Source organism: Ovis canadensis, chromosome 8, assembly GCF_042477335.2.
Source record: "Ovis canadensis isolate MfBH-ARS-UI-01 breed Bighorn chromosome 8, ARS-UI_OviCan_v2, whole genome shotgun sequence".
In the NCBI taxonomy this organism is placed as follows: domain Eukaryota; kingdom Metazoa; phylum Chordata; class Mammalia; order Artiodactyla; family Bovidae; genus Ovis; species Ovis canadensis.
Window position 1 is genome coordinate 48,536,290 of NC_091252.1, and position 16,130 is coordinate 48,552,419.

Here is a 16,130-nt window from a genome sequence, read left to right on the forward strand (position 1 = left end):
CTCACTACCCATAGTGATATGTGTGAAAACAAGTCATCAGTTTTTACCTAGAAGCATGTTAGTGGAGACTTAATTTTCCTAGGAAAGGGTGCTGTGCAGAGTTGTTGTTTAGTGTCTAAGTCATGTCTGACTCTTTGCAACTCCGTGGACTGTAGCCTGCCAGAATCTTCTGTCCTTGGTATTTCCCAGACAATAACACTGGAATGGCTTGCCATTTCCTTCTCCAGGGGATCTTCCCGACCCAGGGATCAAATACGCATCTTCTTGCATCTCCAGCATTGGCAGATGGATTCTTTACTACTGAGCCACCAGAGAATCCCTGCCATGTAGAGTAAATATGACCATAAATACTTTGTGTGCTTCCAGAGGAAAGATCTGGAATCAACAGTAGATGTCCCACGGAGACATATTTTGTCTCAGTATAAGGAACTGACTATCCATAGAATTGCCTGCCTTGCCCAGGAAATGATGGATAAGTTCCTGGAGGGCTTGGGTTTGGGAACTGTCTGGTCAGAAAGTGGGTGAAGGGATTTCTATATTGGGAGGAAAGTTGGACTGTTCTGCCTACAAATAGTACTTGTTCTATTATTGGTGATGAGTGTAAAATAATTGCATATGTTAGAATAGCACCTTCTAGTTTGCAAAATGCTTTCACATTTTTACACTTTAAAATCCTTACAGGAGTTCTCTATTCTAAGAAAGGACAGAGATCAAACATACTTAAATCTAGTTGCTGTTGTTCTTGTTTAGTTATTCAGTTGTGTCCAACTCTTTTGCGACCCCATGGACTGTAGCCCACCAGGCTCCTCTGTCCTCATGGGATTACCCAGGCAAGAATGTTGAAGTGAGTTGTCATTTCTACCTCCAATGGAGATCTTCCAGACCCGGGGATCTAACCTATTGGCAGGCGTTGGCAGGTGGATTCTTCACCACTAAGCCACTAGGGATAAAGGTGGTTAATACTTAAGGCTATCAACACCTTATTTGCTGATTTCTACTATGATAGATATCAGATGGACAGAAAAGTAAAAGAGGGTTACCTGCCCTCAAGGAGATTAAACACTACTTGAGGAGATAGGACACACACATAAATAAGACTATGAGATGACATGTGTGAATTACCTAATGATTGATTTAGATGAGTGTTTCCCAAAGTGTGGTTCCTGGACCAGCAGCCTTAGCACTACCTGAGCTCTTGTTAGAAAGGCAGAGTCTTGAGTCCCACCCATACCTACTGAATCTGAAACCTGGGGATTTGTGGGAGATAAATCAGTATTTTTTAAAAGTCCTCCAGGGGATTATGATGCATGCTCGAGTTTAAGAACAGTGATATACTCTAGTCTAGACCAGCACTTACCAAACTTCAGTGTACGTGAGGGCCATCTGAAATAGCACTATTCAAAGTGTGGTCCAAGAATTGCTGGCTCTCTAAGAATCACTGACCTGAAAGCTTGTTAAAACACAGATTCTCTCCCAGTCTCACTCTCAGTCATTTTGATTAAATAGGTAGCATTTGCAATGCTGATGCTGCTGGTCCCAAACTGCTCTTTGAGCAGCCCTGCTCTAAGCAGGTGTGCCTCTGAGGGTTGGCAGAGGAGAAACGGTCGAGGACTGGACAGTGCAGGTAACCTTTCGGGAGTAGAGGAGGGAGCATGTGATCTGAGCCTTAAGGGAAGTGTTGAGTTAAACCAGTGGAGGTTATTGGAGGAGGGATGGGATGGGAGATGGTAATAAGAGTACCACCAGCTGCTTCTGTGCATCTCTACACATGAAAATGAAGCTTGAGTTGTCTCATCACCCAAACCTTCTCCCTCAGTGCTTCAGAAATGCCCTTAATGTTCTATTTTTTGTTAAAACCCTCCAGTAGTGAGAACTGGGCCCACTTGGGGACGCCTGGGGATGCTACAGACTTGAGACTTTGACTTGGCCTTTTCATCTCTAAGCAGAATCTAATCTAAGTTCAGTCTTTTTCTTAAAAATACTTCCTGCTAAGCTCAAAAGACCAAATATGGAACAATTTGAGCAACATAAGGAATAATGAGAGTACTGGATTACAGGCCATACAGTAAAAGAAATATCGACAAGTGCATGTTTACATAAATAAATAATTGAATATGTCAGTAAAAGGGGGATGAAGGGAACAGTAGTATTTGAATCAATACATGTAGAAGTAATAGAGAAATAGAAAATCCTGATTAGGCAAACTCCACAGTATTTAGTTGTATCAGTTGACGTCTACTGATGGATGCTAAAATTAGTGGGCCAAAGTTTGAGGAGAAACAAGATAGTGATACAGTCTCAAAGTTTCTCCCCCAAGGTTATTAACTGCAAAAGGAAAACTAGTAACATTACAGGGAAGAAACCTTACGGATACTACCATTACCACGTAGTCAGGGTTAATATCCCCAGTGATAAGACATATGGACATTGTGGACCTCCTGATATGAAGCTCTGAGAAAGGGTGTCAGGGGTCTCCAAAGAAATAAACCAGTAGGAGATGTAGATCTAGATATCTGGATCTATCCATGTCTGTTTCTCTTATATAATAAATTTATACGGACTCATACAATTTGGAGGCTTACAGATACCAAGATCTGCAGAGGGGGTTGGCAAGCTGGGGACCCAGGAAGGCTGATGGTGTAGTTCCAGTCAGAACTGGCTCAAGACCCTGGAAGAGCCAATGTTTCCATTTAAGTCTGAAGTCAGCAAAGGCCTCTGTCCTAGTTCAGAGGCAATCAGGCAGTAGGAATTTCCCCTTCCTCTGGGGAGAGTCAGCCCTTTTGTCATATGAAGACCTTCAACTAACTGGAGGAAGCCCACCCACACTAGGGAGAGTGTTCTGCTTTACTCAGCCTATCACTTAAATGTTAATCTTGCCCACAACACCCTGATAGAAAATCCCAGAATAATGTTTGACCACATCACTTAGTCCCCCATGCAGTAGTCAGGTTGACATATGAAATAAGCATCACAAGAGCATTTGTAAATATGGATTACTACTCTAATGATTAACCACCTTGGACAAACCCAAGTTGATGAACATTTTGCAAAATAGCTGATCAGTATTCTCTAAAAATGTTGAGGTTATAAAAGACAAGGAGGGACTTCCCTGGTGGTCCAGTGGTTAAGCCTCTGTGCTCACTTATGGGATTCAATCCCTGGTCAGGGAACTAAGCTCTTGTAGGGCATGGCTATGTGGGTGGGGGGAGGTGGGGGTGTGTGACAAGGACAGACTGAGGAACTAAGGTGACCTGACAGCTACATGCAATGCGGGATCCTGAAGCAGAGAAGAACAGTAGTTGAAAAACTACTAAAATTTTAATGAAGAGTACAGCACAGTTAATTGAATCATATTGATGTTAATTTCTTAGTTTTGGTAAATGTACTGAGGGATTTCCCTGGTGGCTTAGTGGTAAAAAATCTGCCAGCAAGGCTGGAGATGCAGGCAAGAGACATGGATTTGATCCCTGGGTTGGGAAGATTCCCTGGAGAAAGGAAATGGCAACTCACTCCAGTATTCTTGCCTGGAGAATCCCAATCCATGGGATTGCAAAAGGGTCCAACATGACTGGGTGACTAAACAATGACAGCAATAATAAATGTACTGTGGTTACCCAGCTCAGTTCAGATCAGTCACTCAGTCGTGTTCGACTCTTCGCGACCCCATGGACCACAGCATACCAGGCCTCCCTGTCCATCACCAACTCCTGGAGTTTACTCAGGCTCATCTCCATTGAGTTGGTGATGCCATCCAACCATCTCATCCTCTGTCATCCCCTTCTCCTCCTGCCATCAATCTTCCCCAGCATCAGGGTCTTTTCCAGTTCTTTGTATCAAGTGGCCAAAGTATTGGAGTTTCAGCTTCAGCATCAGTCCTTCCAATGAACACTCAGGACTGATCTCCTTTCAGATGGGCTGGTTGGATCTCCTCACAGTCCCAGGGACTCTCAAGAGTCTTCTCCAATACCACAGTTCAAAAGCATCAATTCTTCAGTGCTCAGCTTTCTTTAAAGTCCAACTCTCATATCCATACATGACTACTGGAAAAACCATAGCCTTGACAAGACGGACCTTTGTTGGCAAAGTAATGTCTCTACTTTTTAATATGCTATCTAGATTGGTCATAACTTTCCTTCCAAGGAATAAGCATCTTTTAAAATTTCATGGCTGCAGCCACCATCTGCAGTGATTTTCGAGCCCCTAAAAATGAAGTCAGCCACTGTTTCCCGATCTATTTGCCATGAAGTGATGGGGCCAGATGCCATGATCTTCGTTTTCTGAATGTTGAGCTTTAAGCCAACTTTTTCACTCTCCTCTTTCACTTTCATCAAGAGGCTCTTTAGTTCTTCTTCGCTTTCTGCCATAAGGGTGGTGCCATCTGCATATCTGAGGTTATTGATATTTCTCCCTGCAATCTTGATTCCAGCTTGTGCTTCCTCCAGTCAAGCGTTTCTCATGATTTACTCTGCATATAAGTTAAATAAGCAGGGTGACAGTATACAGCCTTGACGTATTCCTTTTCCTATTTGGCACCAGTTTGTTGTTTCATGTCCAGTTCTAACTGTTGCTTCCTGACCTGCATACAGATTTCTCAAGAGGCAGGTGCCCATCTCTTTCAGAATTTTCCACAGTTTATTATGATCCACACAGTCAAAGGTGTTGGCATAGTCAATAAAGCAGAAGCAGATGTTTTTCTGAAACTCTCTTGCTTTTTCAATGGTTACCTAAGCTGTTCATATTAGCAGAAGCTGGTTGAAGGGTATACAGAAACTGCTATTTTTGTAACTTTTCTATAAGTCTAAAATTAACTAAAAAATTAATTAGGAAGTTTTAAAAAAAGTCTCCTGCCATTGGGTACTCTGAGGACTTCTTAATAACAGAGAGTATTTTTATAATCTTTAAATTTATAACTGTAGTGTGTGTATACATGTATAATTGTGTGTCTACCATGAATGCTAAATTCTATCCATTTTTTGAGGGAGGGGGCAAGTACCTTTAAAAACCCTTAAACTTTTGTTCCTTTCTCCTTCTATATTCTGTATTCCCTCCTGATCAAAAGCATCCTTTTGTAAACATTCACAACTTAACCCTCCTGCTGTTCCTTGGGGTCTTTATCTCATAGATGAAGCTCTCTGTGGCAGCTTGAACAGAGCAGAGAGTATCAGGCTGGGAGTCGAGAGACTGGGTGCTGGCATTTTTAGTCTGTTTCTGTTATTATTAATAACTCAGGGTCCTTCTAGCTTTAATTTTCTGAGCCAAAAAGTAAATTTGCACTGAATGCTATATGTATTAGTTGATGTACAGATTCAAATGATTATATTTATCGTTATTATTTTTCTTTTTTTAATCAAGGTTTTATGTGCTCTATTTTTAGGTTTCCTAAGTTTTTATAAAACTCATGTACATTTTTTCCTCTTGCTCCCCCAAATATTTGGAGTCTACAACAGACTTCACATTGTACTCTAGCATTTCCCTTAGACTCTTTCCTTTTAGCAGTTTAAGGAAATCAATGTTTCTGGGGGGTCAGGAAGCCATTGTAGCTCTCCTTTAACCCGTTTTCTTCCCTTTGAATCTGGGTCGTATGTGTAAAAGTGAAATTTGAAAGAGGGCTGTCTGAACTGACAGCTTCCATTGCCATGAAATGGCTTTGAAAGAAGGCTTGTGCTGGAAAGATGAATATAATTTATGAGATGGAGAGAAGTAGGGGGCACATACAGGTTCTGGGAGGGCAGGGAGATGTGTGGGTGCAGCATAAGCAGAAGTGTAGCTGTGGGAAGCATGACGTGGGCTGGTGAATGGGGCTGTCCCAGGCCTGCCGGGTTAAAGAAGGGTGAGGGGCAAAGCCGGCATGTGGGTGGGAGCAGAATGTGATGAGTCTTGGACTGCAGGATGAGTTTGGACTATTTCATAGCCCATTTCACAAATCATTAAAAGTTGTTATGAAAGGCAGTGCCACTGTGAAAAGAATGTCCTAGAAATTTAGCTTTGGGTGAGAAATGGAATAGACTGGAAAAACAGAAGGGCTCTTATCATGAGTGCTGGTATTTGATGAGTTACCCAGATCTGGTGCTAAGTGCTTCACATGTGTTATGAAATGTAATCCCCACAGTGGTCCTAGGAAATACCTTTAATATCATCTCCTTTTCCAGATGGGAGAACCGAGGCTTGGAGAGGTTGATTAATGAGCAGGCTTTCATAGTGAATAACAGTGGGACCAGGATATGAAGGAGGATGGATCCAGTTCCTCCTGGGCCACAGTTTTAAAGCTTCTCTTTGTTTGTTTCCTGTTGGTGCATAGTGGTGAGAACCTTGCCAAGACCATGGAGATATCATACAGAGCCTTGCCTCCTCAAACTTCCTAAGTAGCTTAGGGTTCTGGTTCTCCCTGAGGAAATGTATTAATTTAATAAAGTAAGTGCCGAGGCTGGCTGTGCTTGACTTGAGATGGTTTAAGCAAATGTCCAGATGTTCTTAAACATCTCAAGCTTTAACAACTAGAGCTGGAGACAAGGAGGTGCCTCTGGGGTTCTGGGGGTGATAAGTTCTCCCTTTTCTCCATGAACCCCCTCCCTCATCTGCTTACCTTGGTATGTTCCCAGTTATTTCCTTGCTGTGCTATCATATCAGTTGATACATCACAGAATTCTTTGTTTTACTTTTGTTTCTAGTTTTTGGTAAAAGAAGGTGCATGCATTTGGTTTTGCAAAGCTTTTGATGCTCTGTTAAGCAGATGGATGATGGAAGATGCTGAATGCCATTGTGACTTAGCGGGACAGCAAGGGCCAGCGAAGTGACCTCTCTCTCTCTCTCTGCTGCAGGTGACAAGAAGTACATCATGGGGCCCAAGCTCTCCACCCTCGATGCTACTGTCTTTGGGCACTTGGCCCAGGCGATGTGGACCTTACCTGGGACGAGACCTGAACGGCTGATTAAAGGCAAGCCCTGTGAAGCTCTCAGGTTTGGGGAATTGCTGGGGGCCGGGGGTGGGGGCAGCACAGTGGAGAATTCTGGGCCCAAGCCTGTGAGCTTGGCTGTGCTTTGTGGAGACACCAGGCTGTGGTGTCCAGGGCCAAGGTTGGTTTTCTGTGTCAGGATCGGTAGAGGCAGAAGAGGCGAGATGGGGCTTCTCACCTGTCACCCTGCACAAACCATGTTCCTAGCAAAGCTGACACACATCCTGCCATGTTCTACACAAGGGCTTTTCTTCCAGCAGCCTACCTAGTGGATTTAATGCTTGTCACTGAAATAGGACTTAAATTCCCCTAGTGTCCTTGTTTTGTCAGCCTGCCTTAATTTCCTTTGGATGGTGGGGGCTTTCCAGTTTCTGGTTTATCCAGCGCTGTGGCACCTGAGGTTGGGTGGTTGTGATGGATTCACTGCCTATCTTGCATGCTCCTTTTGAGTACAGACTGGTCTCAGATGTGGATATAGGTACATAGGATTCTGTGTCACAAGTTCAAAACATTCCCTTCTATTCCAGTCAGGTGTCTGTAGATCATACCTGGAGAGTAGTAGAGCTGGAAAATTCAAGAACTTTGTGGGAAAATGAGAAAAAAATGTCAACAAATTCTTTGTAAGTTTGGTGCTGTGTGAGGTATTATTATTGATATTATATGTACGTTTTGACCAAAGAAATACAATCTTGTATCTTTGTTGTGTGATCTTGATGTAGGCCTGTGAGAATTTTAATTCTAAACTGGTGGAGTGAAAGTGGGCTGAATGGGGCCAGAGCTAGAGGATGAACATGTGTGTGTGGGTAGTGATGGGGATGGTTGCCAGAGGTCAAGTTCTTGTTGGCAGTGGGGCAGGGAAAGTCAACTTAACCTGGGTTGATGTTAAGGGACCAGATCTTCATGTGTGTTCGTTTGTGTGTGTGTGTGTGTGTGTGTGTTGGAGTGGAGTGTTGGAATATGAATGGCTGCTGGGGCCTCTGAGAAAGGCTTCTTCTCCTTGGATGAATGGAAACCACTCTGAGTCATCTTTGGTTTGAAACAGTACCTAAGAAAGTACCAGGTTCTGGGAATGTGGGGATCAAGGTTCTATATTTTGGTTTGGGGAAGGGGAATGACAGAAGTTAATCAGGGCTTTGCTAGCTCAATCAGTGGAGCATGGGACTCAATTCCACGGTCATGCGGTCAAGCCCCATGTTGGGTGGTTACTCTTCAATATTTGGGCTTCCCTGGTGCTTCAGACAGTAAAGAATCTGCCTGCAATGCAGGAGACCTGGGTTCAATCCCTGGGTTGGGAAGATCCCTTGCAGAAGAGAATGGTAACCCACTTCAGTGTTCTTGCCTGGAGATTCTGATAGCTTATAGTGAATGGTGCTGCCAGATTCGTGGTCTCCAAAGGAGAAGATTTAACTCTGGAACCAAAGACAATCTCAGTTACTCAAAAAGTTTTGTGTAGGTTTTATTAAAGTAATGGGGATAGAGAAAGCTTCCAACAAGAGGCACTGGAAGAGGGCAGGAGAGTACCTGCCTCACAGATTTAAGTGAGGCCTTATATACTTCTCAACTAGCTGCTAAAAATAGATAAAAAGGATACCTCAAGATTGTAAGTTCCACCAGACACTTTCCCAGGGCATACCTCCTGAGATAACTTTGGCACAAGATTAGCCAAGGAGAATGGTTCCAGCAATGTCTCTGGGTGAGATATACTGTTGCTGTTAATCAGGGATACAAGTCTTGAGAAACAGATTCCCAGCCAAGATATGTTACAATTATAATTATTAACATAGAGTTTAAGAAAAGCATTTCCCTGAGTAAGATGTTCTGTGTGATCATTAGTTCCTGGACCTAAAGAAAGGCCAGTTCTCAAATAAGATACATTGTTGCATAAGGCTCAAGGAAAGCATGAGCAGAGAATGTTCAGTTCAGTTCAGTTCAGTTCAGTCTCTCAGTCACTCAGTCCTGTCCGACTCTTTGTGACCCCATGAATTGCAGCATGCCAGGCCTCCCTGTCCATCACCAACTCCCGGAATTCACCCAAACTCATGTCCATCGAGTCGGTGATGCCATCCAGCCATCTCATCCTCTGTCATCCCCTTCTCCTCCTGCCCCCAATCCCTCCCAGCATCAGAGTCTTTCCCAGTGAGTCAACTCTTCGCATGAGGTGACCAAAGTATTGGAGTTTCAGCTTCAGCGTCAGTCCTTCCAATGAACACCCAGGACTGATCTCCTTTAAAATGGACTGGTTCGATCTCCTTGCAGTCCAAGGGACTCTCAAGAGTCTTCTCCAACACCACAGTTCAAAAGCATCAATTCTTCTGCCCTCAGCTTTCCAGTCCAACTTTCACATCCATACATGACCACTGGAAAAACCATAGCCTTGACTAGATGGACCTTAGTTGGCAAAGTAATGTCTCTGCTTTTTAATATGCTATCTAGGTTGGTCATAACTTTCCTTCCAAGGAGTAAGCATCTTTTAATTTCATGGCTGCAATCACCATTTGCAGTGATTTTGGACCCCCCCAAAATAAAGTCTGACACTGTTTCTGAAGTGATGGGACCAGATGCCATGATCTTAGTTTTCTGAATGTTGAGCTTTAAGCCAACTTTTTCACTCTCCTCTTTCACTTTCATCAAGAAGGTCTTTAGCTCTTCTTCACTTTCTGCCATAAGGGTGGTGTCATCTGCTTATCTGAGGTTATTGATATTTCTTCTGGCAATCTTGATTCCAACTTGTGCTTCCTCTAGCCCAGAGTTTCTCATGATGTACTCTGCATAGAAGTTAAATAAGCAGGGTGACAATATACAGCCTTGATGTACTCCTTTTCTTATTTGGAACCAGTCTGTTGTTCCATGTCCAGTTCTAACTGTTGTTTCCTGACCTGCATATAGATTTCTCAAGAGGCAAGTCAGGTGGTCTGTTATTCCCATCTTCCTTAAAGGGCTTTGGACTGCCTGCCCAAGCTTTAATTCTTTCATTCCTCCCTTTTTCTTGTAGGAGAATATGGTTGCCAGGGAAGGGGTGGAGAAATCGTTCCGTAACTTCTTCCTGCTGGTAAGGGGCACAGACTCTAAATTGTTGAGGCAACATACTCTCCTTACCCTCATATTGAGGGTCTCTGATCCAGGGGCCCTGAGTAATAGCTAGAGGAGGCAGTAAAAACTATAGGAAGCATGAACAATCATTAGTAACTTAAATGTCTCAAGCTGCTTAGATACAAAGTTAATTATACAGTTACAGATATAAAGAGCGAACAGCAAGAATAAGATGATTACGATTATTTCAGTCAAGATAGTTTACCACTAAGGAGAGCTTCTAAATCAAGATTGTATCTGTGAGAAGAGTGGAACATCAGGAGAGTCCATTTTGAAGAGTGACCAGAATCTCTGCATCACGGTTACTTTGTCTGGGAAGCCATTGTATCCTTTAGAAAGAACAAACTAGATAAGTAGATTAAAAAGCTGAGAGTAAATATCAGTAAAAGAATTATTGTAATCAGCAGTCCAAGGAAGAGTCAAAGAATCAGGTTACATTTGGTAGTAACTTTGATCCTGGTCCACTTGGGCTTCCCTATTTATAAGAATGGAGCCATTTGGCATGTTCATATACATTTTCAATGTAGGTATCACAGACCCAGTTAGAAGTAGTTGAAAGAATGACAACCTGAATCTTAACAGACAAAATAAATATTACCATTTCTTTTTAGAAGAATGAGTCTGAACCCCAATGTAGACAGCTATTTTAGGGAGACTTATAGCCAGGTAGCGGAGAAGGCAATGGCACCCCACTCCAGTACTCTTGCCTGGAAAATCACATGGACGGAGGAGCCTGGTAGGCTGCAGTCCATGGGGTCGCTGAGTCGGACATGGCTGAGTGACTTCACTTTCACTTTTCATTTTCATGCACTGGAGAAGGAAATGGCAACCCACTCCAGTGTTCTTGCCTGGAGAATCCCAGGGACGGGGGAGCCTGGTGGGCTGCCGTCTATGGCACAGAGTCGGACACGACTGAAGCGACTTAGCAGCAGCATAGCCAGGTAGCCAGTTGTCTAAGTTTGTCCAAGTAGGCTTTAGCCTCTTATTGTGGTATTAACATATAAGCCAAAGTAGTTGTCACCACTGACAATTTTAGCTTTTTTTTTTAGGTATGAGAAGATGCAAGAATTTAGGTTCAAGAAAATCTTTACCTGAAAATATCTAACTGTCTGAAGGCCTGTTTTGTCCATTTTTCCAGAGCACACAGTGAGTGCCTAATTTCTGATTTCCACCCTGAATTCCATTCAGGAGATGTTGATGGTCAACAGCTATGTGTTCATGAGTTAATCTTTGTAGATGCCGATGGCAAGTGCCAGTTTCCAGTTTCAGGACACCTTTATGGCCATGAGTTTGACCATAGTTTGGGGGGCATTTCATGACCACCTTGTCCCACAGTGCTGGGAAGGCTCCTTCCCAGATCTGTCAAAGATTTCACCGATGGGCCACTCAACGTGCTGTTCTTGGACTAGGCCCTGTGAGTAGCAAAAGTCTCTAGACCTCACCTGTCTCACTAGTCTCTTGGTCCAGGAAAACATTCCTTCTTGTTGCTTCTTCTCATATACAGAGTCACACCATTATAACTATGGGTTTCATATGGAACTATGACTCGGTCACACACTTGATAATGTAAGGGACAATACTTCTTGAAACAGGCAACATAGAAAGCAATATAGTTAGCAGTAATAGTAAAATCATAACTTAAGTCAAGAACTTCCATCAGGTATAGCCCAGTGACATCTCCAGGTCATCTGACCTAGTTTGTTAAATGACTACAGCCTGTTGTTAATCTCCTGGTTGCATATCCTGGAGCATTTGATCTTTATTCAAAGACTGGTTACTGAGATAAGCTTTAGAGACAGCTCAGAGTGTCCTTTTTAATAACTTAATTAAACCTCTTGGCAGTGTAACATAACTGCAAGGAACTATGTCAGAAGTGACTTTTAGTAAATATAGACCTTAATTAACAAACCTAGAACTTAATATTTAGGGAAACATAATAGATGCTGTAGACCTGACATCAGTTTGGTGGATTTTTCTTTTAGAGCTCCCCGGTATACTTTGAGGTTTTTGTATATATCCAGAAACAGTCTTTTTTACCTTGATGAGGCTGTTCAGAACCCAAATGTCTCCAGTTTCTCAAGGGACGAGGCAGAGAAAAAAGAAAAATGTTTTAATTTTACCCACAGATGTAAATCACTAAATTGTTTTAAAACATCAGTAACTTAAGGAGAGAGCTTCTTTATATCTGAAAACAAAGATTAGAAGCCAGTAATATGTCAGACAGAAAGTCATGAAAATTGTAGGCATATTTAGCAGTCTATTCAATCTCATGTAACCTAGCCTTTGTTCTGTCATCCTTGCCCTACGACCGAGGACATCAGTGAAAACGATAGTCTCCAAGAAGCTTGTGAAGTTTCTTGCCAATGTCTGTACTACCTGTCCAGCAAAGTGGGTGCCCCAGTCACTGGAGATCGTAGAAAACATATTTTAGACATTTTTTTCTCCATTGTGAGATACTAACCCTGAAGCCAGGAAAGGCTTTATCTTATCAAATAAAAGTGAAGTTTGTCGGGGAGCTAAGAAAAGCCAAGTGGCTGTCTTGGATTTCCCATAACCCCAACTATTTAGTTTATAGCCATTGTTTATCTGTTTTAAGTTCCCCGCTGCTGCTGCTAAGTCGCTTCAGTCGTGTTCGACTCTGTGCGACCTCATAGACGGCAGCCCACCAGGCTCCCCCGTTCCTGGGATTCTCCAGGCAAGAACACTGGAGTGGGTTGCCATTTCCTTCTCCATAAGTTCCCTGATGAGGGGTTAATTTTTGTAGAAGCAGAATGAGCTTTGTCTATGTGTGCCGTAGTCTGTCATCAAAAGCCACATTTAAAGAAAACTTTGTTCTTTTAACAGGAAGAGAAAACCAAATTCCAGATTGGTACCAGCTTTTATTCACTGTGAAACAATAGTTATTCACTTAGTCAAAGTAACAATAAAAGGTTTCAAAGACAGTTTAATGTCTTAAGAAGCTTGTATCATGCACAAAACTCTCTTCCCCTTGCCACAAACCTTTTTTATACTTCTGTGTTATTTTATTTGCCCATTCAGAAAACAGCCACCTGTAAGTTTAGATTTACTTCCTTTCCCTTGATAGAATGTAATTCCCTTCCTTATGCCTTTTTATTGAAAACCCACATCCTACTTTCTTTCAGCAACCATGACCTGTACTTTATATCATTATTTTGTAGCATAGTAAATATAAATCACCCAAAGCTATATCATTTGCAAAAGTATCTTCACAATGTCTGTGTTAATTAGATCAATAAACAAACATCAATACCAGGTATCAATTCAGTAGTGAATATTTACCAGTTCACACAAGCCTGAAATTCGTTTTAGTTTAATTTTTTTGAATTTAGAATTGATTGATTTGTAAGCACTTACTTCTCTTTAGGCCAATTAAATAGAGCTCATTGACCAATTAGCCTTTAGCAATGTTGTCCGAGGACGGAGACACACACTGGGACACACAGAAACCTCACAGTTTTCTGCTTGAAACTTAAAATGTCTGTTTGCCTTTTTTTCCTTTGGCCTGAAATTCTACCAGTTTGCTCATGGCTGGAGTCCCAGAAAGAATGGGCTGTGTTTCTCAAGGACATGATAAGAGATAACTTCAGAGTTTTTTCCCAGGCATGTTTTTATTTCTCAGGCAGGGTTGGAGCTCCAAAAAAAAAAAAAAAAGAATTTTAATAAACCAGCTTTTTCCTAATTGCACAAACAAAAAGAACCGGTTTTGCAATTTCAAAAAGATTTCATTTTAACCAGTTTCCTCCAGAATCTAAAGAATATCGTGGCCATTCAGTATCAAAAATGTCATCTCTCTTTCCTGTAGTCATAGTTCCATAGCTAAAATTTAAACCAGAGAGTGTTCAAATTGGCTCTAATGACAGAGCTAGCCTGACTGATAAGGCGTTGTCCCAGCAGGGATTGTCTCTCCGGGCAGGTGAGGGCTTTTCTTAAAGAAAGCCTGTTTAGAAGGGGCTTTTTAGGCTCTGGGGATCAAACTTATCCCAGTTTTTCAAGATACAATTCAGAGGGGTGGTTCTGGAACTGTTAGCTCCCGTCTGTAAGAGAGAAAAAAGCGGCACCCAGTGTCGTGGCTTTTTCCTACCAGAGGCATCCCTCCCTGCTCTAGATGGGGGTGGAGACATGTCTTTCACCTAAGCTTCCTTCCCTGGCTGGAGTTAACCTGTCCTTACCAGCGCAGGTGTCCCACTGTCGTCCCTCCCGCTTCTACCACCGAGGAGGGGTAGACCTGATGGCATCCCAGATTGATGTCGAGTTCCCCGCCATTAAAACCTCTGCCTGATTTCTGCTCCTCCTCTGAGGCCACCGGGGTAGAGCAGAGCGGCCTTCCAGAGTGACTGCCAAGCTAGGACCGCTAGGGGAAACACCCGTCTTCCGTGTGCCTGTGTACACTCCTGAGCATATTCCTGACCACAGTAGAAGCAGTAAGTTATAAAGGGCTGAACAGAAAAGCCAAGATGCCCCTTCTGAGGGCTTCCATATCAGCCTATGTGATAAAAAAGGAGGTGATGGAGGGCTGGCCTGCTAGGAAAAGAATAATCTTTCATGTTCATGGAGTGTTAAGGTCAACCTTTCTTTTGCTGTCCAGCAGATTGTACAAAAAGAATATCTAAAGAGTTGAGACAAGACTCACTGGAGGGCTTTCTTTGGTCCACTAAGAGCTTGCATTACTAAGGGAAGAAGCCCGTTGCATTTCCAATCTGCCCAAATCTGGGGTTCCCTGATCTGAGTCCTCAGGAATCTCATGTTCACCCGTAATGCATCCATCCATGCAGTCCGGAGGCATGGCCATAACAAGAACTCACCTCTGGGTCTCTGGGGTCAGGAGGGTGATTTTCAGTCTGAGAGATGTCCCTGGAGCTAGAGCTCCACTTAGCTCCCTAGTGTGTTCCTGCCTGCAGTGTCCTGTAAAACTTGGAATGGTGGTCTGGCTAGAAAAACTCAATAACAGCATGGGTTGTAAGTCTCCTGACAGTCTACAGTCTGGCACACTAGGTTAGTACCTTGAATTCCTCAAGCAGTTATGAAAGCAGTCAGAGAGACCAGGAAAGGCTTGCCAGGGAAAAGAAGTTCGGACCATACTCTTCATCCACTTTTGGCTGTTCCCCTCATGAGGACATTGGGTGCCTCTTGACACTGGCAGGTCGGTATAACCCCCTGACAGGCATACTGCCATATGAGGATCACCATGGAACCGTGGAGCAGGACACAGCTCTTGCTTCTTGCACATTCACACAGACAGGCACACTGAGTTAGCAAAGTAGAGACTTTACATTAAAAGAGCAAAAGAGTCCCAGCTCTGAACGTTCTTACCTTGTCTTGAAGATCCCGGACGAGACCCCCGGATGATAGCTTACAGCAAACGGCGTTGCCAGATTCATGGTCTCCGAAGGAGAAGATTTAAGTCTGGAACCAAAGACAGTTTCAGTCACTCAGAGCTTTGTGTAGATTTTGTTAAGGTAATGGGGATAGAGAAAGGTTCCAGCAAGAGGCATTGGAAGGGAGTAGGAGAGTACCTGCCTCACCAGCTTAAGCAGGGTCCTATATACTTCTCAGCTAGCCGCTGAGAATAGATAAAAAGAATACCTCAAGGTTGTAAGAGTTCCACCAGACCCTTTCTCAAGGCATACATCCTGAGATAACTTTGGCACAAGATTAGCCAGAGAGAACGGTTCCGGCAATGTCTCTGGGTGAGATATACTATTGCTGTGTCATCAGAGGTACAAGTCTTGAGAAACAGGTTTCCAGGCAAGATTTGTTATAATTATAATCATTAACACAGAGTCTAAGAAAAGCATTTCCATGAGGAAGACACTGTGCTGTGATCATTAGTTGGGACCTAAAGAAAGGCCAGTTTTCAGGTAAGATACATTGTTGCACAAGGCTCAAGGAAAGCAGGAGCAGAGAATGTTCACCTCCTCCTTATAGGGCCTTGGACTGCCTGCCTAAGCTTTACCTCTTTCAGTCCCATGGGCAGAGGAGCCTGATGGGCAACAGTCCATGGGGCTGCAAAGAGTTGGACATGACTGAAAAACTAAGGCTTTTCACTTTACATACCCTGGCTGAGAG

The 16,130-nt window shown here is 43.0% G+C and overlaps 1 protein-coding gene across 5 annotated transcripts in view; it reads left to right on the forward strand.

Annotated features, from left to right (window-relative positions):
* FAXC (failed axon connections homolog, metaxin like GST domain containing) overlaps positions 1-16,130 on the forward strand; it is a 74,198-nt gene that overhangs the window by 45,021 nt on the left and 13,047 nt on the right. For all 5 annotated transcript variants that reach the window (XM_069599221.1, XM_069599217.1, XM_069599219.1 and 2 more), the window contains one exon: positions 6,819-6,935. In XM_069599221.1, coding sequence (XP_069455322.1) covers positions 6,819-6,935 — 117 coding nt within the window. The remainder of the gene's footprint in view (positions 1-6,818; positions 6,936-16,130) is intronic.